This window comes from Anguilla rostrata, chromosome 2 (genome assembly GCF_018555375.3).
Source record: "Anguilla rostrata isolate EN2019 chromosome 2, ASM1855537v3, whole genome shotgun sequence".
Taxonomy (NCBI): domain Eukaryota; kingdom Metazoa; phylum Chordata; class Actinopteri; order Anguilliformes; family Anguillidae; genus Anguilla; species Anguilla rostrata.
In genome coordinates, this window is record NC_057934.1 from 22387923 (window position 1) to 22414789 (window position 26867).

A 26867-nucleotide genomic window follows, 5' to 3' on the forward strand; every position below is an offset into this window, starting at 1 on the left:
GAGAGGAGGCTGCTTTCTGTGGTCCCAGACTGCCAATCTGTAACTACAGTAGTTTAAATCTCATCTTAAAATTTCCTTGGTTTACTATGGCATTTCCCTGTGTACTGATCATTGTATGTATTATAATTTCTTAATTGTTTTTTAAGAGCAACTTTTAAATATTTAATAGTGATAACCATTTTACCAGGTTATTGTATGGATTCCTGCTTATTAAAAGTCTAGCAGCAGTGATTTGAATCAGCAGAAATCTTTTCAACATTTTGACAGGAGAAAATGGCTTTACAATAGTCCAGCTATGATAACATAAAAGCATAACTAATTTTTTTATTTAAAAGATATCTTAGCCATGTTTCCTACCTGATAATAATTCTTCAATACTCCTTAAATGTATCTTACAAAGTTCATGCTTGCATTTAAAATGACCCCAAAGTTTCTGACTTCATATTTTAGATTAGGCAGAAGGCCCAAACATGACTGAACAAATTTAGTGAGTGGTTCTGAAACTAATGTAGTTGGTCAAACAACACTGATCATTGCACAGTAATGATGTTTGTCCACTAGATTAAATGAAATGGAGTGCACACCATGTAAGAGATCTTGTCCCTGTGGATGATTTGTCCAAGTAACAGCATGTAAATGAAAAACAAAATTGGCTGTAAATGGGACCTTGAGGCACTCCACACGACAGGAGGAAACAAGATTGCAAATTTTAACACAGAATTCACTGCGTGAGACATCAAACCACTTGAGTTCAAGTGCAGTGCCAGTTTGATAATGCATCAGCTTAAATGATCAGTTAATATAGAGTGCTCAGCAGTGTCAAATGCTGCACTCAGAAGTACAGACACTCGAATGGATGCCTGTGGTTGACCCTGCATAGCGATGACTCACCACAGTCAATATTGTTGTTCTCTTCTCAGAGTATCTGAAGATGGTTTCGAATAAACTAAATAATAATGACAACAATAAAGTAGCTATATCTTTGCATGTTATTTTTGCACCGATGAACATGAAAAAAAAATTGTATGGTCATTTGTATGCAAACCTTTTGCACCAGTTGCAAATGGTGAATTTTAATGTATTTTCTGATATTGGCAAACATTTTACACCCTTTTCAAGCTCTAAGTCCCTGAAATCACTGCTTGTGATATCATGTCATGAATATTACAGAGGCTCAGTCCCTTACATAGGATCAGTCCCTTACAGAGGATAAGTCTCTTTCAGAAGATAAGTCCCTTACAGAAGATCAGTCCTTACAGAGGATAAGTCTCTTTCAGAGGATAAGTCTCTTTCAGAAGATCAGTCCCTTACAGAGGATAAGTCTCTTTCAGAGGATCAGTCCCTTACAGAGGATCAGTCCCTTTCAGAAGATCAGTCTCTTTCAGAGGATCAGTCCCTTACAGAGGATCAGTCTCTTTCAGAGGATCAGTCCCTTACAAATGGATAGAAGGTCCACACAGAGGGTTAGAGTCCCATACAGAGGAATAGGGGGCCCTTTTAGAGGTTCCTACAGAGGGTTAGAGTCCCATACAGAGGAATAGGGGGCCCTTTTAGAGGTTCCTAGAGAGCAACAGAGGGCCTTACACAGGAATAGAGGTCCCTTATAGAGGGATGGATGAGCCTTACAGAATGACAGAATGATTACAAAATGACAGGGGGCTCTTGTAGAGGTCCCTACAGAGTAACAGAAGGCCTTGCCGAAGGCTAGGCTCCCTCACAGAGAGATAGTGGGAGAGTGGAGCCTATGAGTGCAGCTGGAAAGAATGAAATAGATGTGCCCATAATAGATCTCACCATTGGTGGCTGTGTCATAGGGTTGTGCCTCTTCATAGTATCCCTCAGGAGAATCCAGCAGGGGCAGTGGGAGGGGGTCTCTTCCCAAGCACTGAAATAGGGAAAAAGAAAGAAAGGGAGAGAGAGTGAGAGAGTTAAGAATGAATCATTTTTGATTGATTAGTATTTGCCAGGGCTAATACTAAAATAAGCTCAGATTCATGGGGGTCTTGAGTGCCATATCTAGCTTAATCCACGTTAAAAAATCCATGCTAATTATCTGATTGAATACAATTCATTCTTTCAGGTGATTTCATTTCTTAACGGATGAATTGTTGGATTAAAAAATTAATGCACTTGGCAAATAACAAATGCACAGAAAAAACACCCAGATGCCATAACAACAACCGCAAACAGTGCCTCCAAAATGTCTCAACAATATGTCCATACCTCTTCAACAACACTTCAAGAACTGATTCATACTTTTCAATAACACCTCAGTCACATGTGATGGAAAATTGATCCAGAGTTTCAACTATGGTTTTTCATCTCATTGGTTTTGGTCATTGCCAGCTTACTGGCACATCAAACTCCAAAATCCGAAATATTCCATACAGTGCAATACAGAGATTATGTCTTCCTCCCCTGGCACATGTCCTCCATTGTGGGGAAATGATTTTTGTGAGAAAGGTGGTATTTCTTTATTTTTACTGCCTGGGATTCTCGGAAACAGGGGAGTTGACAGGCTGTCTTCCTTCTAGCAGAATGTGACACAGGATATTACCACTTATAATGAAGGCACTTTAGTTTCTGACAGTGAAAAATATTTGGAGAAGACAGTGTTAGAGCTAGAAGTATAAATCACTTGTGTGTGATGTGTTGAAAAAGTGAAAAACAGTCCACAGGAAATTCACTGGAATTGGGAATCACAGTGACACAGTTCCACAAAGAGCATATAAAACACACACATACATGCACACATACACATACACATACACACAGACACAAATACACACACAGGTGAGAGTGGGGCCAAATCTAACATGGAGTAAAATGTAACTTTGAAAGCGCAGAATTACCTTCTCTTTGCCTCCAACCAATAACGGAAGAGTTCAATAAATATTTCGGGAGTCCGTTTTGACTACATGCAAGTGAATTTTTTTTACTGGAAGTGTTTTTTGGCTACAGTATTGTGTGTATGTAAAGGAGTCCAAATGTATGTAATTAACAGATCATTTAGTTTTGATATAACATGCTAGCCAGGCAAAAGTGCTGACCCCCCCCCCCCCCCACCATGGGGTTAAACCTAACATGGTGGTTCAGCAATTGATTAACCAATTGATTGGTTTAAATTTAATTAAATTTTAACTTGTAATGGTAACATGTGACATTGACTAATACAGATGTTTGGATCGAAAAGACATTAAACAGGAAACAAAGATAGGCTGTGATAGATTTTCACCGATATTGGTAGACCACGAAAAACATAAATGTAATCAAAAAATAGATGAAAGACTGTGTCATATTCCATGGAATTGTATTTAATTGCCTAACTTTGTGTTAATTTTGCAGCGATTAAGACTGTTAGGTGTACCCTGTACCACATTAGTTTTTACCCCACCCACAGTGTTAAATGTAACATTTCCCTCTCGATAAGTTCGGTCAGATTGCTAGTGAATGGTATGTCCCAGAAACTTCATTGCAGTGTGTAATTCTAGTGAATGGATGTAGGTTGTTTGTATTAAAAAAGATTACTCTATCTCAAGTAATATATTCAGAAGTGAGCCAAACACAAAAACTGTCAGTTATTCCCTCAATCTGCCCTACATACATGCACACACATGCACACATTTACAATCCATAATATTGTGAATATTGGCCAAATATTCACTGCTTCTCCTTTTTTCGCCCTGCAATCCACCAAATGAGTTGCTCACCACTGAAACAGAAAAGACCTGGGTGACACTATGTCCCTGGGTGAGTGTTCTGTTTGGCAGCTAGCCAAACCCTTTTCAAGCTCTAAGTCCCTGAAATCACTGCTTGTGATATCATGTCATGAATATTTTAGAGGATCAGTCCCTTACAGAGGATCAGTCTCTTTCAGAGGATCAGTCCCTTACAGAGGATCAGTCCCTTACAGAGGATAAGTCTCTTTCAGAGGATCAGTCCCTTACAGAGGATCAGTCTCTTTCAGAGGATCAATCCCTTACAGAGGCTCAGTCTCTTTCAGAGGATCATCCCTTCAGAGGTCAGTCTCTTCAGAGGATCATCCCTTACAGAGGCTCAGTCTCTTTCAGAGGATCAATCCCTTACAGAGGCTCAGTCTCTTTCAGAGGATCAATCCCTTACAGAGGATCAGTCTCTTTCAGAGGATCAGTCCCTTACAGAGGATCAGTCTCTTTCAGAGGATCAGTCCCTTACAGAGGATAAGTCTCTTTCAGAGGATCAATCCCTTACAGAGGATCAGTCTCTTTCAGAGGATCAGTCCCTTACAGAGGCTCAGTCTCTTTCAGAGGATCAATCCCTTACAGAGGATCAGTCTCTTTCAGAGGATCAGTCCCTTACAGAGAATCAGTCTCTTTCAGAGGATCAGTCCCTTACAGAGAATCAGTCTCTTTCAGAGGATCAGTCCCTTACAGAGGATAAGTTTCTTTCAGAGGATCAATCCCTTACAGAGGCTCAGTCTCAACTGGCCACAACTGGCATAACTTTGATTCCTGACCATGTGCACCGCCCCATTTCACACAAAGTACTTTACACAAATTATTTATTTATTTTACTCATTTAATTTTCAGTTGACTGCCAGGGCCCAGGGCTCCCATTTATAAAAAATGTTCCTGGATTTAAACTTAAATGTGATCTTAAGATCACTGTGCTTACGCCCGCCTTATAAAAATAAAATAAGATGAACTAATAAGTTGCTTGCATTGCTTTAAAATGGCGTATCTGTGATATATAGATCTCACGTGATGTAGAACTCACGTGAACATGCTTTACCATTACCCCTTATGAATGTGGCCAATAACAGCCATTTTTTAAAAATAAGCTTGCATTTCTTGTACTCCTCAGGACTAAAATTATTTTATCAATTGAATGTCATTCTTAAAGCGTGAACACTGTTCTCAAACATCCAGTGCCTGCCTCTAAGTAATCAGCAGCTAATTAACATACATCTAGTATGAACTTTACATAGATCTTGTCTACATCAAAGTGTGATTTTATAAATACTACTTAGTCATGGTTTTCTGCGTAAGCCGCTATTTAAAGTTACAATCTCGAAGATTTCAGTTTCGTTCTCTGTGGCCAATGGCGAGAAGCGGTAATTGCAGGTGTGTTTTTGGACCTCACTTCCCATAGATCCAACCGGATCCAACCAGTGTCGCCTGTGTGACGTCAGTCAGTTGGCACGCCAACTATAACACTTACTATTTACTGAATGAAAAACGGTTGTTATAAAAGTAACGTTATGTACATACTCATTCGTTGTCTAACATTAGGCTAACTCAAGATGTCTTTACACTGCCGAGCCGGGTTAAAATGCCGTAGCAAACCTGGGGTAGAATTAGTGATGATCAATTTCTGCAAACGTTCTTTATCCACCTTTTGCCCGGTATGAACATCTTTACACTGCAGAGAAGAATTTGCGGGATTCGCTGTCGCTCGTGCGATTATGTATCTCATGCATAATAAGCAGTGTTTTTCGTGAATGATTGTTGCGTGATATTTTTAAAACAACTGCCTTGCAAAATGTTACCCCTGGTGTTTCTGGTTTTTCTAGCTAAACTGTTCGAGAATAAAGCTGAGCTTGGTGTTAAATTAGCAATCAGAACAAAAAGAATAAAACAAAAACAAAGGAGATTTCATCAAAAATGGCATAAAGGCTGAAGGAACATATGAGGAAGCGTAATAAAATAATAACAATGCTAATCCATACTGCTGTATTCTTTTATTTAGTTTTCTCCTGCATGACCTCTTCAGAAATCAGACCCGGCTCTGCTCCACATTCCCCGGCTTTATTCCAATCATTATAATATATTGATGAACTCGATGGCAATGTAAATAACAGTAACGTTAAGGCCAGTTCAGATCAATGATTCGCAACGAGACTAAACGGTTTTAGAATGTTGCAGAGAAAACTGCAGCGGTGTGAACTGGCTAGTAGCAGAGCCGTTGCCTGCCCTGAGGTTTTAAAAGACCGTCCTTGTCAAATCGCCAAGTGCAGTTTTAGAACGTTTACAATCAGACATCTTGGAATTTCGCAAGTTGCACCCAGTCTCGTTGCGAATCATTGATCTGAACTGGGCTTAAGTTAGCTACACTGCAACGTTGCAACAAGGTAGCATTGCATTCGAGAAACGGTTTGCGAGGTCGATACCGGTCGGTAGCGTTAGCTAGCGTTTTTTTCTAATTGTTAGCCGACATTAGATTGTGTTAATTACATTATCTAGCTAGCTAACGCAACGTTACCTGATATGAGAGATGGATATTGTGCACAACGTTGTCTAAACTAATGTTGTCTTTCTTGACATGGTCCGGTAGCTAGCTTTAGCTGTGCAAATAGCTATGTAATTTAGTAAAGTTACATTGTCATTAAATGTAATACGAAATCTACATCAACAAATAATATGATCTCTTATGTTACACAAAAACTTTTTAGGGTTCCATAACTCCCCCAACCCCCCCTCCCCTTTCTCTGTTATTGTAACGCATGCAGACACCGGAAAAAACAGTACGCCGCTCATACACAAATGAGTTGAAGAGCGAGCCTGTTGCGTTAGTTCCGCCTACCCTCTCTGGCGGACCAACCACTGATGGGTGATGAAAAACGCGTCACTAACTGTGCGCCGCTTGTGATTTTTTCCCGGGAATGTCGCCACAGACACCAAGTTTTTTAATCATGAATTATGATAATAAAAATAGTATAAATTAATATAAAAATAGGCTCAATCACCATTGTGTTACCCAATGCAGCGATAGATAGTGACTTAAAAGACATTTATTTTAATGAAAATCTTCGAGATTATTACTTTAAAGTAATAATCTCAAAGATTTTCATTAAAATAAATGTCTGTTAAGTGGTGATTGAGCCTACTGCTCAGGCAGAACCAGGGTCTAGCATAGCTGTGTGATGTGGACAATTTTACAAAATTTGGAAAAATAATAATTTTTGTTTAACTGAAAAGCTTTTGGAAAATCCAAAATTAAAGCAAATATAAATTTTTCTGATGGAATTCTTTCATTTATGAAGCAAAGCAAGTCCCACGGATTACTATTCACATTAGTCTGTCTCCACTCTTGCAGAGAGGGTCTTTTAGTCATTGAATCCAAATTTCAGCAAAGTAGCCCACACACAGGGTAAGTACCTCACACTCGCAATGAAATTTAACAGTTAGTATTGCTTCCTTCCATTTCCCTGAAGTCTCTACTTTAGCTCTAGATCAATAATAAGTATAAATAAATACATAATAAACAGTAAACAATTTTCCATAGTACTGTCCAAGTAGGTTCCAGATAATTCTCACAAAAAAGAAAAAAAATTTGTTTTGTTTGTCTCTTTCTCTTATATTAAAAAGCTGACTTTTTCAGTATGTTTCCATTGTGTATCAAATCATTTTTCTAGAAGTTTTTTTTCTATTAAAGGGTTTTGTTTTTCAAATGAGCAAATTTAAAATAAAAATAAAACATTTTCCACAACAAGTTACCACGTTTTACTATGAGAACATGTAGCGACTAGTAGTGTGTCATTACATTTTTAAAGGTTAAGAGCTTTCTTTCTCTCTCTTGCTTCTCTCTTTCTAACTCTCTTTCTCTCTTCTAAAAAAGAAACAGACCCAGGAAACGATAAGTGGACAGGCTTACATGATGATATAAGGCCAGCTTTTGAAAAACATTCAACACATGGAAAATCCCTCTCTCCTGCCAAGAATCCATTGCAGTATAAACAGAATCAGCCTGGGAACAAGGCCTTTTGGAGCAGCATGTTGGTAATAATGAGAAACAAACTGCACTGCATTTTTTAAATAAAGAGGGTTTAGCTGTTAAAGCAAGAAACTACACTGCTGGGTGATATATAGACACTACTGCTGCCACCAATGTCATCACTCATAACCAGAAAAAAATTCCCAGCTTGTCTAGGTACCTTCACATTTTTAGGTAAATCTGAACAGTTTTCCTTCAATGGTTCAAACCTGCAATGTAGTAATAAAATTGTATCACAGATGTTACAGATTAATACGCAAAAATGCTGCCTGTGTGAAAACAGCAGCAAAGCAGTTTTTCACAGCTCTGCATCTGAACTTGTAAGAATGGGAAGATGTAATATTTCACTCTGGAGCAAAAGGAAACCAAAAAAAATAAAGGCAAAACATGCTGTCCAAGAGTATGAAATAGAACATCGAGATTTTTACAGAAAGTAACAGAAAGGAGTGAGGATTCGCACAAAAGCGAAGCATCACAAATATCCAACAGTTTGACAGTTATGTAACAGTTTGATTGTTGAAATTACCTTTGAGATGGAAAGCATAGTAAACATCAGTGTTATATGATAAAATGTTTATCATCACAAACCCATATCTTAAAACTAGCATAAGGAAATATATACACATACAATAACAGACAGACTGAGTTATTGCTACATTTCTTCAAGAACCCAAAAGGTATAGAACTGTAGACATAACGTATAGAACAGCACACCATAATGAATCCACACTATAGTGCCCAATGATCTGTTGTAGCACCACACTGTAGCATAGCTGATCTGCCCCTCCTCTGAGTAAATGTTCCTTTGCCCTTTGACCTCACAGTGCATTGGCTGACTGTCACCAGTCCCTCTGCTATCTATAGCCCATATTGTATTTATAGCTGGGAAAAGAAACAGACACCCCCCTCCCACCCCCCTGTGTGCCTGCTGTGTGCGGATTTGTTTCTGTTCAATACCATGTCTGGGAAATGTCTTGGGAGGAAAGCTGCATGTCAGAACAGTGTGGCACAATTTAGCCAGTTCAACCAATTTTTTTTCTGCCTGAGTTTAATGCCACGGTAACGTAATGGAGACCGGCAGCAGCAGTAATTCAGGCAGGGGGAGCGGGAGGCCAGATACAGCCGCCACCCTCCGGGTGCGTGTGGAGGACAGCGTCTTCATGGTGGACAGAGCCATGCTGGTGCGCGGCTGTGACTACTTCCGCGCCCTCTTCCGCTCGGGGATGAGAGAGTGCAGGCAAGAGGAGGTTCACCTGAGGGGCCTGCGGGTGCGCGGCTTCCTGATCGTGCTGGCTGTGCTGAGGGGGGACCGGCCCACCCTGAGCGACGACCAGATCGTCGACGCCGTCGAATGCGCTGCATTCCTCCAGGTGGGCGCTCTGGCTCGGCACCTCGCTGACCTCATCAACTCTGACAACTGCCTGCTGCTGTGCCAGGCCGCCGCCGTGTACGGCCTGTTGGAGCTCTACCTCAGTGCCGCGCTCTTTATCCGTGACATGCATGAAGACCTGCAGGAGGCGGCGGAAAGCCTGCTGTGGGAATCTCGGCAGTATGTGCAGTCTCTCACCCCCAGCTCCTTTGTGGCAGTTGGCACGTACTCTCCTTCCATGGAGATACTACAGGACTCTTTCAGGACTCTCTGTTACCTGGATGAAGGCGAAAAGGACTGGAAACACCTGACTGACCTGCCGACAGAAGCTAGCACCTCCATGGCAGGCCTGGCAGTCCTCTCCAACAAGCTCTACATCGTGGGGGGCGTGCGGGACGTCAGCAAGCAAGTGGTGGAGTCTTGCTTCTGCTACGACGCGATGGCTAACAAGTGGACCACCTTCAACGGCCCCCGCCAACTCCGCTACAACTTCACGCTGGTGGGGCACGAGGGCCGGCTCTATGCCATCGGTGGGGAGTACGAGAAAACCGCCATGTCGTCGGTGGAAATGTACGACGTTGCGACTGGCAACTGGTCCTTCGTCCACCATGCCCCACGGCCTGTGGCCGACGCGGCATGCGCCAAGGCGATGAGCCGGATATTTGTGTGCTTTTGGAAGCCCAAGGAGACTACAGACATCTACGAGTATGTCCCGGGACGGGACGAGTGGTCCCTCGTCACCACACTGATTCGTCCTCACAGCTACGGTCACTGCATGGTGGCGCACCGGGATAACCTCTACGTGATGCGGAACGGGCCCTACGCCGACTTCCTGCGGTGCCTGATGGACTGTTACAACATCACCACGGGGCAGTGGACAGCCATGCCGGGGCACTATGTCAACAGCAAGGGCGCCCTGTTCACTGCTGTGGTGAGAGGTGATTCAGCGTTCACCGTCAACCGCATGCTGACGCTGGAGTATGCCATCGGAACAGGGGGGTGGAAGCCACGACGAGAGATGAAGGGTTTTCCAAGGAGCGGTTCGGTCTGGACATTTTTCCTGAGGCTGCCAAAAACGAGGGCACATCCCAAACAGAGGGAAGCGCTGGACAGCAATGGTCAGGACGATGCCAATGACCCCAATCCGGCTTAAACTATCCTTGCACAAATTCAAAAGTGCTCTGAATACTACCTAAGAAGGCTGGATGGATCATAAATTATCAGCGGCTCAAAATTTTTTTGTATGTTTTTATTTCCTACTCACTCATTTTTGAAAGTCTTCTTACCCATGATTCCAAGGCCCTCTGCATATACAAGCTCAGCCCAGGTAGGCTCTCTCCTCCAAAGTGAATGATTGCAGCCACCACATATATTCCACTCTACAGTCCTCCAGCTGAGCTGTGTGACCACTGGTGAGGAGGAATGCAACTTCATATGTAGCTGGTGCAGGCAGACCACAAGTTCCTAACGAGCCAGTGAAATCACTCTTAGACAAGGAGAACATGCTAACTTCAACGCTCCCTGAGTGATGCTACAGCTAATTACGTGCCACCATAATATGGCAGTTGGCACTAGTTAAATTAGGATTCACTTCAAAGGATCAATGCTGACTGAGCTTTAGCTGGACATGTCACTGCCCGTTGAATGGCTCACTAAATTAGAATATTCATATAATGCTTTTCTATGGAAGTCACATGGTTGTCTCGTGTGATTCTGTGATTGACAGTGCAGGGTATCTCTGCTTTATAAATTGTTAGAAAATGTAATAAATAAAGCAGAGATATTTTCTTATTAAAAATGTATTTGTTTGTATGTTACAGTAATACCACAGAATACACATACAGGGCTAATGCAAGTATATGAGAGTTTTAGATAAAGATACAACAGGTCTGCTGTGAGTAAACAGTGGCGTCTCTGCACAACAAATGACATGATTAGTCCCCTGAGCTGCAGTCCATGTGCTGCAGTTTGTGTTCTTTGCCAGTTTTCCAGTGCCGTTCCAGCGTTTTTCTGTTTATTCTGATTCCTAGTTTTGAACTGTTTTACGATTTTTGCCTGCCGTCTCTGTATTCCTCTTACCGGTTATGACTTCTGCCTGTTTACCCGACTTTGTTTTTGCTACCGTTTTTGTACTTTTGCCCTTTTGGATTTTTTGGTATTTGACCCATGCCTGGATTTTGATTACAAGACTGTCTGCTGATCTTGTACTGCTGAATAAATCACCTATATTTTCATCCGTACTTCCTGATCTCCTTTTCGAGCCTGACAGTATGATCTGGCCAGGATGGACTCAGCGGGCTTCAGTCAGCTGCAGACAGCCCTGGGGAGACAGGGAGCCATGCTGGGAGAACACCAGAGTCAGTTGGAGTCTGTGAAGCAAGCGTTGGAATCCTTCGCCGGCAACATGACCCAGATCGCTACACAGCTACAGCAGCATCAGCAGGTGCAAACCAGCACTCCACCACCGCCAGCGACTTCTCCCATCCTGCCTCCTCCTGCCCTGCCTACCCGAGAAACTCGTCTGCCTCCTCCTGAACACTATGTTGGCGAACCAGGTACATGCAGGTCTTTTTTGTCCCAATGCGTGCTCATTTTCGAACTGCAACCATCGGTTTTTCCTACGGAGCGAGCGAAAGTCGCCTATATTATCACCCTGCTGTCGGGTCGGGCTAGGGAGTGGGGAACGGCCGTATGGGAAGCCGGTTCCATTTTTTGCAATGACTATCATTCCTTTGCTGATGAGATGCGCAAAGTATTTGATCGCTCCATGCACGGAAGAGAAGCCGCTCGTCAGATGCTTCAGGTACACCAGGGGCGCAGGTCCATCTCCGACTACGCCATAGAATTCTGCACTCTCGCCACGACCAGCGGGTGGAATGTGGCGGCTCAGTTTGACACCTTCCTTAATGGTCTTGCCGAGGAGATTAAAGACGAGATTGCCACCCGTGAGCTGCCCTTCGCCTTTGATGACCTGGTGGATTTGGCGATCCGCATGGATAAGCGGTTGACTCAACGTCGCAGAGAGAGATGTGTGAGAGACATCTGCAGAATTGCAACCTCAAGTATTGCCGGTTTCAAGACCATCACCACCTCGCGAACTGGAACCTATGCAGATCGACCGCACCCACCTGACTCCTGCGGAGAGACAGAGAAGAATCAGCACTAGGTCCTGTCTCTACTGTGGCACGACTGGACACTTCATTGCCACTTGCCCAGTAAAAGACAACGCTCGCCAGTAGACTGGGGAGTACTGGTGAGTGTCGCCCCCGTTCAGAACTCCTCAACCCTCCGCACTCTGTTGCCTACCACTCTCTTGTGGAAGGATCAGCAATATCCCCTCTCCATCCTGATTGACTCCGGTGCTGATGAGAGTTTCATTGACACCTCTCTGGCAGCCCAGTGGGGTCTGCCCACCACTGTCATCCACTCTCCATTGGTGGCTAATGCTTTGAACGGGCAGAGACTCGCCAGCATCACCCACATCATAGCCTCGGTGAGTCTTCTTTTATCTGGCAATCATCGTGAAGAGCTTGTGTTACATGTGTTTGACTCATCCTAAGTTCCTGTGGTGTTGGGCCATCCCTGGCTCGCTAAGCATAACCCCCACATAAACTGGACTGAGAATTCTGTGGTGGGTTGGAGCCCATTCTGCCACGCACACTGCCTCCGGTCTGCACCGTGTTCCGTGTCTTCTCTCCCAGTGTCTCAGAAGGATTACTCTGACCTGTCTTCTGTTCCTCCTGAATATCTGGACATACGGACGGCCTTCAGCAAGTCCAGGGCTACTTCGCTGCCCCCACACCGCCCATATGACTGCACCATCGACCTGTTGCCAGGAACTTCACACCCCCCGGGACCGCCTCTATTCGCTGTCTCCTCCAGAAGTCGAGGCTATGAACAAGTATATCAGTGAGTCCCTGGCTGCTGGTATTATTTGTCCCTCATCATCCCCGGCTGGTGCAGGGTTTTTCTTTGTGGGGAGGAAGGATGGCTCCCTCCGTCCATGTACTGATTACCGGGGTCTGAATGAAATAACTGTTAAGAACCGTTACCCGTTACCCTTCCTGTCATCAGCTTTTGAGCTCCTACAGGGAGCTGCTATTTTTTTGTTGGACCTCCGCAACGCCTACCACCTGGTCCGAATCAGAGAAGGAGACGAGTGGAAGACTGGTTTTAATACCCCTACCGGCCACTACGAATACCTCGTCATGCCCTTTGGGTTGACCAACGCCCCTGCAGTGTTCCAGACCCTAGTCAATGACATTCTGCGCCATATGGTAAACCAGTCTGTCTTTGTCTATCTTGATGATATTTTAATTTTTTGTCTGTCCAGGAGCACGTGCAACACGTCCGGCGGGTTCTACAACGTCTGCTGGAGAACCAGCTTTACATCAAGGCAGAGAAGTGTGCCTTCCAGCAACTGTCAGTCTCCTTCCTGGGGTTTATCGTCTTGGCAGGTGGCAACCAGATGGACCTTCGTAAGGTCAGAGTGGTGACTGAATGGCCCATCCCCAAGACCCATAGGGACCTCCAAAGATTTCTGGGCTTCGCCAATTTCTATCGAAGATTCGTGTGGGACTCCAGTAAGGTCACCGCCCCTCTCACTGCCCTCACTTCTACCACCATCAGGTTCAGCTGGACGGACAGCGCTGATAGAGCGTTCAGTAAACTCAAGAGGCATTTCACCACGGCACCCATTCTGACCCTCGCCGACCCCTCCCATCAGTTTATTGTGGAGGTGGATGCCTCGGACATGGGCATGGGGGCTGTTTTGTCTCAACGTTTGGTTAAGGATAATAAGCTTCACCCCTGTGCCTTCTTTTCCCACCGTCTCACCCTCACCAAACAGAATTATGACATTGGTAACCGCGAACTACTGGCTGTGAAACTGGCCATTGAGGAGTGGCGCCATTAGCTTGAGGGCACAGAGATCCCGTTCTTGGTCTGGACCGATCACAAGAACTTGGGGTATATTAAGACGGCCAAACGCCTCAACTCTCGCCAGGCTCGCTGTTCCCTGTTTTTCGCCCGTTTTAATTTTAGCTTGTCTTACAGACCCGGCTCCAAGAACATCAAATCTGACGCCATCTCCCGCCTGTTCTGCACCTCTGAGGGCAAGCCTAAGCCTGAAACTGAAAGCATTCTGCCCGAGCAACGTTTAGTGGCCGCAGTGGCATGGGACATCGAAGCTGCGGTGCGCAATGCCCAGCAGCACGAACACACTCCTGCTCAATGTCCTGCTAACCTGTTATTTGTTCCCAGCTCTGTACGTGCGCAGGTCCCTCAGAGGGGACACTCTTCCCGGTTGACCTGCCACCCCGGTTCCAGAAGAACTCTAGCCTTCGTTCGGCAGCGGTTCTGGTGGCCCTACATGTCCAAGGAGGTCAACAGCTTCGTTGCCGCCTGCTCAGTCTATGCCAAAACAAGTCCTCCAACCAACCCCCTGCAGGTCTGCTACAACCCCTGCCGATACCCAGACGTCCATGGTCCCACATAGCCCTGGATATCATAACTGGTCTCCCTCCGTACAACGGTAGCACTACCATCCTTACGGTCGTAGATTGTTTTTTCCAAATCTGTTAATTTCATTCCCCTTATCAAATTACCATCTGCTAAAGTGACACCTTTAAAGGTGACACTTTTAAAGTGATATCATGAGCTCAACTCATGATCAACCACGTTTTTAAAATACATGGACTACCTGTTGACATTGTTTCTGACAGAGGCCCTCAGTTTGTCTCTCATTTCTGGAAGGAGTTTTGCAGGTTCACTGGCACCTCCGTCAGCTTGTCCTCCGGATTTCACCCTCAGACCAATGGCCAGACTGAGCGGGCTAATCAGGACCTGGAACGTATGCTATGCTGCCTGGCTTCTCAGAATCCATCCTCCTGGAGTCAGCACTTAGCCTGGGTGGAATATGCGCACAATTCTCTTCCGGTATCTTCCACTGGGCTATCCCCTTTTCATTGTTGCCTCGGTTACCAACCCCCTCTGTTTCCCGCTCAGGAGGAGGAGACCAGTGTGCCCTCTGCTCAAGCGTTCATCCAACGTTGCCAACAAACCTGGAGACGAGCCTGTGCAGCCTTATTTCGGTCCAGTGAACGTGTGAGGAGGTCAGCGGACCAGCGTAGAACCAAGGCTCCCCGTTACCATTGTGGTCAGAGGGTTTGGTTGTCCACTCGGGACATTCCGCTGAGGGCGTGCTCCCGGAAATTGGCGCCCTATTTCATTGGCCCTTACCTCATCTCCAAGGTCATCAACCCATCGGTGGTCCGCCTCAGACTGCCCAGTTCCCTCCACCGAGTGCACCCATCCTTCCACGTCTCCTAGATTAAACCCATGCATCACAGTCTCCACTCGACTCCTACCCCAGCCCCACCCCCTCCACGACTCAACAATGGATCAGCCGCCTGCACTGTCAGGCGACTATTGGATGCCCGCCGTCGTGGACAAGGTTTCCAATACCTCGCCATGGTTTTGTTTTTGTTTTCAGTGCCCATGTGTTTCCTTGGTCCCCCCTTTTGGATTTTTTTTTTGGATTTGATTTGACCTTTGTCTGGATTTAGATTACGAGACTGCTTGCTGATTCTGTACTGCTGAATAAATCGCCTATATTTTCATCCGTACTTCCTGGTCTGCTTTTGAGTCCAACCCCCAAGCCTGACAAACCCCCTTACTCTATTACCACTCCACCCTACCACAACCCACCTTACTCTATTACCACTCGACCCTACCAAAACCCGCTTATTCTTTTACCACTACAATCCCTTACTGTATTCCCACTCCACCCGACCACAACAAACTTATTCTATTACCACTCCACCCGACCACACCCCCCTTACTCTATTACCACTCCACCCGACCACACCCCCTTACTCTATTACCACTCCACCCTACCACACCCCCCTTACTCTATTACCACTCCACCCTACCAAAACCCCTTACTCTATTACCACTCCACCCAACCACAACCCCCCTAACTCTATTACCACCCCACTCTACCACAACCCCCTTCACTCTATTACCACCCCACCCTACCACAACCCCCTTAACTCTATTACCACCCCACCCTACCAAAACCCCCTTAATCTATTACCACTCCACCCTACCACAACCCACCTTACTCTATTACCACTCCACCCTACCAAAACCCGCTTATTCTTTTACCACTACAATCCCTTACTGTATTCCCACTCCACCCGACCACAACAAACTTATTCTATTACCACTCCACCCGACCACACCCCCCTTACTCTATTACCACTCCACCCAACCACACCCCCTTACTCTATTACCACTCCACCCTACCAACCCCCCTTACTCTATTACCACTCCACCCTACCAAAACCCCTTACTCTATTACCACTCCACCCAACCACAACCCCCCTAACTCTATTACCACCCCACTCTACCACAACCCCCTTCACTCTATTACCACCCACCCTACCACAACCCCCTTAACTCTATTACCACCCCACCCTACCAAAACCCCCTTAATCTATTACCACTCCACCCTACCACAACCCACCTTACTCTATTACCACTCCACCCTACCAAATCCCCCTTATTCTATTATCACTGCAACCCCATACTCTATTACCACTCTACCCTACCACAACCCCTCATTCTATTGCCACTCCACCCTACCACAACCCCCTTATTCTAACACCACTCCACCCTACCACAACCCCCTTACTCTATTATCACTCTACCCTCCACAACCCCTCACTCTATTGCCACTCCACCCTACCACAACCCCCTTAATCTAACACCACTCCACCGTACCACAACCCCCTTACTCTATTATCACTCTACTCTACCACAACCCCTCACTCTATTGCCACTCCACCCTACTTTAACCTGCAGAGTTAGTGAGTACTATACCCTATGACTGTACTGTTACTCCAATCGCCCCTTCACCCTATCAGAACCCCTTTACTATACTACTACTTTGCTGTACAGCACAGCCTCGCTCCCACGTCAATCCACCCTATCCTAAGTCTCAGCTCTCCAGATCTCTTTGAAATTATTCACTTCTCGTGTGGTCTGTCTAGACAACACTGTTCCCTAAATCCAAAGAGGGATCATTTCCATCCACACCTCTTCATATACACCATTTCCCTGTGCCCCCCGCCTCCGCACTCCCTGACCTCACCATGCCCCACAAGCAAAGCCTTCAGGGAGTATGACACAGACTATCCACAGCCCTGCCTGTTCCGCTGTATGCCGTTTCTTACTGTATCATATGATAAGACACAGGTTGTGGATCAGTAAGATATGATGTCATTGCCAGCTTGCCTGTGCATGCCATCACAGGTAATACCACCAAACAGAGAGTTCATCTGAGCCTTTCTTCCTGGTCACAGCACACAGCGCACAACATACTGCATTGTTCAAGCATCGCTGTTGTGTATATCTCTCAAACCATTACAGAGACTGAATGTGTGTGTGAAACAGGTGTGTTAGATTGGGTATGGGGGAGCCAGGTGTGTTAGATTGGGTATGGGGGAGCCAGGTGTGTTAGATTGGGTATAAGTCAGTCAGGTGTGTTAGATTGGGTATGGGGGAGCCAGGTGTGTTAGATTGGGTATGGGGGAGCCAGGTGTGTTAGATTGGGTATAAGTCAGTCAGGTGTGTTAGATTGGGTATGGGGGAGCCAGGTGTGTTAGATTGGGTATAAGTCAGTCAGGTGTGTTAGATTGGGTATGGGGAGCCAGGTGTGTTAGATTGGGTATGGGGGAGCCAGGTGTGTTAGATTGGGTATAAGTCAGTCAGGTGTGTTAGATTGGGTATGGGGGAGCCAGGTGTGTTAGATTGGGTATAAGTCAGTCAGGTGTGTTAGATTGGGTATGGGGGAGCCAGGTGTGTTAGATTGGGTATGGGGGAGCCAGGTGTGTTAGATTGGGTATAAGTCAGTCAGGTGTGTTAGATTGGGTATGGGGGAGCCAGGTGTGTTAGATTGGGTATGGGTCAGTCAGGTGTGTTAGATTGGGTATGGGTCAGTCAGGTGTGTTAGATTGGGTATGGGGGAGCCAGGTGTGTTAGACTGGGTATGGGGGAGCCAGGTGTGTTAAACTGGGTATGGGGGAGCCAGGTGTGCTAGACTGGGTATGGGGGAGCCAGGTGTGTTAAACTGGGTATGGGGGAGCCAGGTGTGCTAGACTGGGTATGGAGGAGCCAGGTGTGTCAGATTGGGTATGGAGGAGCCAGGTGTGTCAGATTGGGTATGGGGGAACTAGGTGTGTTAGATTGGGTATGGGGGATTCAGATGAGTTTGACTGGGTATGGAGGAGCCAGGTGTGTTAGATTGGGTATGGGGGAACTAGGTGTGTATAATTGGGTATGGGGGAACCAGGTGTGTATGATTTAGTGGTAGGTAGGTAGGTAGGGTTTAGTCCTCTACAGGAGACACATAGTCCTCTACAGGAGACACGTCTGACCTCAGTTCTAGGTCATTCACAAATTCTCCAAAACCCAGAGTATTGTTTACATTTACGGAATTTACAGTGAAACGCATAGATGTGAATAAATCAACTGGAGAGGATCACTTAGTCCCAAATCTTTTGCGTCTCGCAACCACATTGATTGCACATTCGGTAACTAATATTTTTAATTTGTCATTATCGACTGGGACTATTCCCAGTGTATGGAAAGCTGCTCATGTTCTTCCATTATTCAAGGGTGGTGATGCCAGTCCAGTAAACAGCTATCGCCCATTCAATGTCTGTCTGCTAGATTTAGAACATTGTTACAACAACTATGAGCTTTTAATCACATATTAATCACAGCAATCTGGCTTCAGGCCTGGTCATAGCACCATTACAGCAACTTCACTGGTTATAAATGATATAGTAACAGCATTGAATGATAAACAAAAATGTGCAGCCCTATTTATCGATCTAGCAGAAGCTTTTAATACGGTAGACCATACAATCTTCATTAAAAAGTTGTCCTCCATTGGACTTGATAGCATAGCCAGTTCATGGTTCCAGGATTACCTTTCTAATAGAACTCAAGCTATTATAGCTGGGGATATGAAGTCTCAATTTTTAGAAGTAAAGAAACGAATTCCCCAAGGAGTCATACTTGGACCAATTTTATTTTCAGTCTATATAAATGATATTGCTAGTAATATAGCAAATTGTAAGGCTCATTTTTATGCAGATGACACAGTGCTTTACTCCTCTGCACCAACGGGCACCTAGGCTCTTACATACGTACAATCTGCTTTTAATGTTATACAGCAAGCTCTAGCTGGTCTTAAACTCGTTTTGAATACCGAAAAAACGAAGTACATGATCTTTTCTACTCGGAATACACCTATGCCAAATGCTTCCATATCCTCATTGACTGGTGCTCAAATTGAGCAACTTCAGTCCTACACATATCTAGGTATCTGGCTGGATCATGATTTCTCTTTTAAAACTCATGTGGCCAACTTGTCCATAAAAATTTAAACTAAAATTGGGTTTCTTTACAGAAATAGATCCTGTTTTTCATTGGACAACAGGAAGAGGATTGTGCAGGCGACAATCTTACCCATATTTGACTACGGAGATGTGTTGTACAGGCATGCCTCTAACAGTATTTTAAGGCCCTTGGACGCAATTTATCATAGCGCATTGCACTTCATTACAGGAGATGGTTTCCGAACACATCATTGTCATTTTTGTCCTATATAGTTCAGTAGGGTGGTATTCTCTTCATTACAGAAGGAAGCAACATAGCATTTTATTTATTTATAAAGCCTTGCTACGTAAACTTCCTCTCTACCTGACCAGGCTTCAAAATCATCCATCAAAATCGCAAGTCATCGTACCAGATCTCAAAATTGGATTACGTTAGAGGCACCCAGAACTAGAACAAATCTGGGTAATACCGCTTTTAGCACATTTGTGCCTTATATGTGGAATAAATGTCAGGATACACTAAAGCTAGATTGCCTTATCACAATCGAGTCCTTCAAGAAACGGATATGATAGTAATGGATATGATACTAAAAGAGGCCGAATGTACTTGCTTTTAGTGATAAATTAGGACAATCAGATCATTATTCCCTGTCTTTTTATGTTTTTTAAATGTTTTTTCCATATATTTGCGCTTGGTGTATGTGAATTCCTTGTATCTTAACTGTAATTTATGTTTTGTAAAACTGTCAATCAGGGCTCCTCTGAAAAACAGACCTTGGTCTCAGTGGGACTTCCCTGCAATAAAGGTTTCAATCAATTTAGCATGGGTGAGCCAGTGGGTAAGACTGGGTATGGGGGAACCAGGTGTTTTAGATTGGGTATGGGTGAGCATGTGTGCTAGAGTATGAGTGAGCGAGGTATGTTATATTGGGTTGAGGTGAGCCAAGCGTTTTAAATTGGGTATGGGGAGCCAGGTGTGTAAGATTGTTTAGGAGTGAGCCAGGTTTGTTAGACTGAGTGTGTTACATGAGAAATTCACTTTGCTGGTTCTATAAGGAACTTTCCAAATTGCATTCAGTGTAAAAACCACAGTATCACACCGGAATGAGTACGGGGGAGCAACAGCAGACATATATGCAGTCATGCACCCAGAGAGGGGGAATTGAGGTACGGGTCATTAATTTAGAACACTTTACAGCTTTACTGTGAAGCAGGACATCAGTAAAGGTGTAGCACAGTTTTACTGTGGAGTAGGGCATCTGTAAGGAGTGTAGAACAGTGTTACTGTGTAGAGGGGCATCAGTAAAGGGTGTAGCACAGTGTTAATGTGGAGTAGGGCATCAGTACAGGATTTAGCACAGTGTTACTGTGTAGCAGGGCATTTGTAAAGGGTGTAGCACAGTGTTACTGTGTAGCAGGGCATCAGTACAGGGTGTAGTGTAGCATTACAGTGGAGCAGGGCTTCTGTAAAGGGTGTAGCGCACTGTTACTGTGGAGCAGGGCTTCTGTAAAGGGTGTAGCACAGCATTACTGTGTAGTAGGGCATCAGTCAAGAGTGTAGCACAGTGTTATTATGTAGCAGGGCATCAGTAAAGGGTGTAGCACAGTGTTACTGTGGAGCAGGGCATCAGTAAATGGTGTAGCACAGTGTTATTGTGAAGAAGGGTATCTGTAAAAGGGTGTAGCACAGCGTTACTGTGTAGTAGGGCATCAGTCAAGGGTGTAGCACAGTGTTACTGTGGAGCAGGGCATCAGTAAAGGGTATAGCGCAGTGTTACTGTGGAGAAGGGTATCTGTAAAAGGGGGTAGCACAGTGTTACTGTGTAGCAGGGCTTCTGTAAAGGGTGTAGCATACAGGCCAGTGCCTCAGTCATATGAGGACAGAGGCGCTGGTTCCTGGACTGGACTTCTTCTCTGTGGCCCTGCTCCAGAATCTGCCACTTCCCAAACACTCCAAGAAACTGCTGCTAATCTTAACCAGTGTCCTGCTGGGCACCACAGAGTTCTAAGGAAACACCGGCTTTTTCGTTCCAAATCAGCACTTATCCCAATAGTAGCCTTACAACCAGGCCTAACTGAAGAGAGCACAATTCTTTGAACGGACTGCATTTATACAATGCATTTTCCAGCACAAAGCACTGGAATGCCTCTCACTCACGCTCATACTCACGCACCAACGGCGAAGCAGCCATGCAATGCGCTAACCAGCTTGTTGGGAGTAATTTGGGGGTTAGGCTCTTGGTAAATGGTAAAATGGTAAATGGACTACATTTATATAGCGCTTTTATCCAAAGCGCTTTACAATTAATGCCTCTCATTCACCCATTCACACACATACTCACACACCAACGGTGAAAGGCTGCCATGCAAGGTACCAATCAGCTCGTTGGGACTAATTACTGTAGGGGTTAGGTGTCTTGCTCAAGGACACTTCGACACACTCAGACCTTCCAGCTGCCGAATGACCACTCTACTTCCTGAGCTAATGTCATCCCCTTAAACCTGTCTGACAGCAGGCAGCACGATTTGCTGTGGATGGATCTCACTTAAATTGTAAAGGTAAAATGTCACGATAGTATTATTTCTGGCCAAAATTTCAGCTCTGCAATGGCACCTCCAACTCCAGCTCAATATGGAGATAAGTGTGCATGGTCACAGATACTATACTATGTATCTCAATGAGTACAGGGATGGATTATACACTATAGAAATGCTAAGGCTATATAATTAAAATAGTTTAGCAAGTGATTTAGGAATGAGATTTTGTGAACCTGCATTATGGGTAGAAATACAACAACCTGTCTGTCATGTACTGGTTTAAACCATATTGAAGGCTTGCACACCACAGTTATTTTTAAAATCAGTTGGTGACTGATATATATTATAGCTCCACCCATGCTGACATCATGATGCCACATTCTCATGTCAGTGGATGTCAGTGTTTGTCCTTGTAAATGTGTGTGAGTGCAACTGTGGGCCAGGCTGCATGAATCTGCATGTAGTGTGTGTTACTGAGTCAGGCTGTGTTTAGTGTATCTATGTCAGTGTATGTTCCTACATGCAATGAGGTGTGTGACTATGAGCAGCGGGTGTGTGTCTGTGTGTAGGCTTCCATACCGTTCTGGTCTGGGGGAGATCAGGCAGGCTCTTCTGGGGGGCAGGAATGTGCTTTCCTGCTTGTCCATTGGTCAGGCTGTCTGTTGTGTCTTCTGTGGAGACAGGGCAGGGGACACATGTTTCCTCTGTATACCACAACCAACACCTCAGCACAAGGCTAAAATATCTGCCCATGTAAACCAATGTGCCAGAAACAGTCCTTGTAAGAGTGCTACCAAGAGACCACCAAGCCTTATTCTAAAAGGCTAGTGTTTCGTGGTGTTTTAGCAAACTGCAGTTTTCGCCCACAAGCTAGACACTGTCAGAGCTGAGAAACTGACTGAGAAACTGGCAGGAAACAGAACCATGTGGTAACTGGTGCCTGACCTTTTCCACCAAACTAACCACGGAGGAAACATGTCTTTTTGTGTGTGGCGTGCTTCTTAAACCTGATGCTTGCCCAAGATAACACTGAAACGCAAGTTTTTTTTATTATTTGCTAAATGTGTGCATGTGCATGCGAAGCTATCTTTCATATTGAAGTTCAAATTAGTTTTCCAACACACCCTGGACATGAAATTCTGATAAATGATGTAAATATAAGATGCACAGACAATTTGGTGCATACGAGTGCTTCTATTATCAAACCAGGTTTTTTTACAAGGCCTTTAAGTGTTTGTGCAGTCTGTTTTGCATCACATATGCAAGACTCTTCACTCTGAAAGTAGTAACAATGTTTTGAAACTTTTTTCTTAATTTATATTTCATAGCTTACATTTTATGCATATACAATAAACAAATATTATAGTTTGATTGCTTCTTGCTGGCAAGGTTTATGCACTTAAACATCACTATAGCTGCATAAAAAAATTAAGATTAGATTTCTCTGAAAATGTGTTAAATTTCTTTTTCATTGTTAAATTTTTCAAGCATTATCAGTGAAAGATCGGGGTTGCTGGTACTTTGGTGTAAGCCCAAGATACTTTACCTCTGTCTGAGACAGATTTCTCTGGATTTTGTCCACACACCATGACTTTATTCATGTAGATATACTCCTCATCACAAGCTGAAACACAAAATGCATGGGATTACTATTGTCAGTTCATAAATTATTATTGTCATCATGCATGTGTTCATTTTCCACAGTATTCATAAATCTGCCATGGTGCATGGGGTATTTCTCAGTGCATTCAGTGTGTTATCATCTGAAATTCACAAAATTCCTTAACACGTAAACTAGATCAAGCCTAGCTCAACAAAATGGTAAATAAACAATGGTTATTTAAGTGTTGAGTACATACTCCATCAAAATGATCCACTTGTCATTACTGCTAAAATTTGAGATAATTTCAATGTTCTAAAAAAATATTGTCCTCAGTTCAACCAAATTTTAAAAAAAAAGTTTTCTAGAATGAATTCTAAGTTCATAATCTGAAAACATTATTAAAGTGTTAAATGATAAGATTTATGATGCCATTCTTTCAGAATAAAATGAGTTACCTATAGCTAAGCATAAACATTAATCTTGCAACTTTATGAGGTAAAAACAAACAAAAAACAAACAATTTCTAGCACAATTGTAATTGTATACACTTAAATCATCTTCAAAATTTTATTTTTTCTTCCAGTATCAAAACCTTATTTATTCAGATGGTTTAAAAATAAGCTTTTTAAAGATAGACCTGGCATACTGAACTAAACATCGAGCTAAAATCATGTTGATTGCAGAGGCGGTATGTACTGGGGTCTCAAAGACCTGGGGACAGAAAGCTGGACCAGAACTTGCAGAGAGCCACGCCCATTCCTCAGATCACAGCTGTGGCCTGTAGAAAGGCCAGAACTCAGCAGTGTGGGAACCCTGCCACTTTGAACCCCAGTGCTGGAACATTCCACAGCATAATGAGGGGGGGGTTGGACTGTTTGAACATGCATTGTGGTGATCTGGCCCACCCTCTGACACTCTAGAGTCTGAGAAGTAGTAAAACTCCTTCAGAGAAAGACAAGGAAGAGCACCAAGCAACCTTTAATGCGTCCGCTATGAGCGGACTGAAATTTGGCGGGTTTGGAGGGGCTATTTATAACCAGCGTCTCTCACAGGAAACACTCGGCCCGGAGGGACAAATACAGCCTTGGAAAACAAGGGAGCGTAGGGCCAGAGAGGGGAGGACAAAATCTCATGCTCAGAGATGGAAAACTGCTGTCTCTGAGAGAGAGAGAGAGAGAGAGAGAGAGAGAGAGAGAGAGAGAGAGAGAGAGAGAGAGAGAGAGAGAGAGAGAGAGATACAGAAGGACACCAGGCAGATGCATGAGTGCTTATTATAACATTAGCCTTTACCACGCTGTTTTTAACAGGGCTGCCTATGTCTTCATGTTAGAATCACTAATTTGTACTACTATATTTGCATGGTGATCACGGGGCTTGTTGCACAGTGCATGGGGTGTGGCTGTGCTGGATATGACAATGTGTGGAGCTAGTGGCAGGCAGCATCTTCTTGTGAGGCCCATTGGCTCTGTTGTTTCTGTTGAGTGTGCCTGACAGGCTGGGCTTCCGCTCAGCAGCAATAAGGATTCCCAGTGAGTCCAAGGGAAAGCCGGAAAGGCCAGCTTACCGTTGGCGGAGGTGTAGGACTGCAGCAGGTCAGAGAGGAGGCATTTCTGCACGGTGGCATTCCCGCTCAGCTTCTCCTGATCCAGGAGCTTTAGGAACTGGGCCAGGTCTCCCAGCAACTGGGCCAGCACTGAAACAAGAGGCCAGTAAATTCACACGAAGGTGGTGATGTCTCAGAGGGGGAGCATGTTCACACAACCGTGATGGCACCATAAAGAGAAAAGCACTTTCATGCAACTGTGATGACGCAACGAAGAAACCATACTCATGCAATTGCAATGGTACTACTGCTGTTCCAGTGCTTCCAAAACTAAGACATGCTAGCTTGCTGACTGGAAAAATGCTGACTGGAACCATAGGTTCATGCTGTTTATTTCATCTAGTTCTCTTTCCAGGACAAACCCAGGAAACACGCTCACACATGAAAGGTTAGCAAAATCTGAAGTCTACAGGTGAAGTATCCACAACACGCCAATGAGTCCTACATCCCAGACTTACTCACGAACATGTATCACACTCTCCACCCCATCACAGCAGCCTGTAGACTCAGGTTTAGTGGGTGCCATTTCTCTGCAGTATCTGCAGTTCTTAAGAAAGGACAGCCTACAAGGCCTGTCTGCTGACAGCAAAAAACCACATTGCCGTGCTGAGGTACTGAGATGTGCGAAACACACATCAACACTTCTATATCTACAGATCTTTGTGAGAGATGTGTCACTGAAAAACAACATCTCCACAAACTTGGACATCTAAATGACACTTGTGATAGCACTTGAGGTGACATGATTTTTATACATATGTTTATTACGAAAAGCCATTTTCTAGATTATTGCTGTCCACTATCAAATTTGACCTTACTAAAAAATGGTTTAGCTAGAATTCTAGCCTTAGCTGAACACATGAAGTCAGGATTTTATAATGTCCTATTAAATGAAGAAAAACACATTTATAAAAAGCAAACCTGTAATATATACCATACCTTGGTTTTACTAAGCTAGCAAGCTAACAAGCAAGAAATATTTGAAACATCTGTAGTAACAAATTAACAACGTAGCTAGAAGTGAAAGGGAGCTGAAGTCCCTTCACTTCTCATGAACATTTTTGAAGACAATTCATTTTTCAGCCCACACAAAGAAGAGATGGAGCTTCTGATGTTCAAAACAAAAAACCAAACAAAGCATAATTTTTTATTGCTATATTATACATTTTAAAAAAAAGAATATTTATATTAATAAATATTACATGCTTCTAATGCTGGGGAAATTTCAAATGAATATTTTTAAAAATCCTGAAAGTATAATAGTTCTTATTTTGCCCACTGCTGCACTGCTGGAGGATTTGGTATTGGTCGTTTGGAGACATTGTTTCTGACATCATCGAAAAGCTGATTTACATTCAATGTTTTTTTCCAAGCTGGGGTGATAGAAAACTGGATAATTGCACAAATTATAAGTTACAGTTCATGTTCTGAGGTTCTTTGATATTAATTCAGTTTTAGGGTATATCACTCGAGTATGACCAAAAGTCCTGCTGGGCTAATAGTTTGCTACAGAATGTTGATGGCTTGCTGGCTACTTTGCTAGATGTTGAAAAGCTTTGCTTGCTAGCTTAAGCAATACTTTTTATGAGCATT

The 26867-nt window shown here is 44.1% G+C and overlaps 2 protein-coding genes across 3 annotated transcripts in view; one reads left to right on the forward strand and one right to left on the reverse strand.

The window, feature by feature from the left end:
* The window catches only part of afap1l2 (actin filament associated protein 1-like 2), a 79525-nt gene that overhangs the window by 20201 nt on the left and 32457 nt on the right, over positions 1-26867 (reverse strand). For both annotated transcript variants that reach the window (XM_064321272.1, XM_064321271.1), the window contains exons 2-5: positions 25236-25364; positions 23615-23692; positions 22648-22739; positions 1795-1885 (exon numbers count right to left, since the gene is read on the reverse strand). In XM_064321272.1, the coding sequence (XP_064177342.1) occupies positions 1795-1885; positions 22648-22739; positions 23615-23692; positions 25236-25364 (390 nt within the window). The remainder of the gene's footprint in view (positions 1-1794; positions 1886-22647; positions 22740-23614; positions 23693-25235; positions 25365-26867) is intronic.
* LOC135247615 (kelch repeat and BTB domain-containing protein 13) lies at positions 8352-16415 on the forward strand. Its single transcript, XM_064321273.1, has one exon. It carries the CDS (start codon positions 8820-8822, stop codon positions 10272-10274), a length of 1455 nt encoding a protein of 484 aa, XP_064177343.1. The 5' UTR covers positions 8352-8819; the 3' UTR covers positions 10275-16415.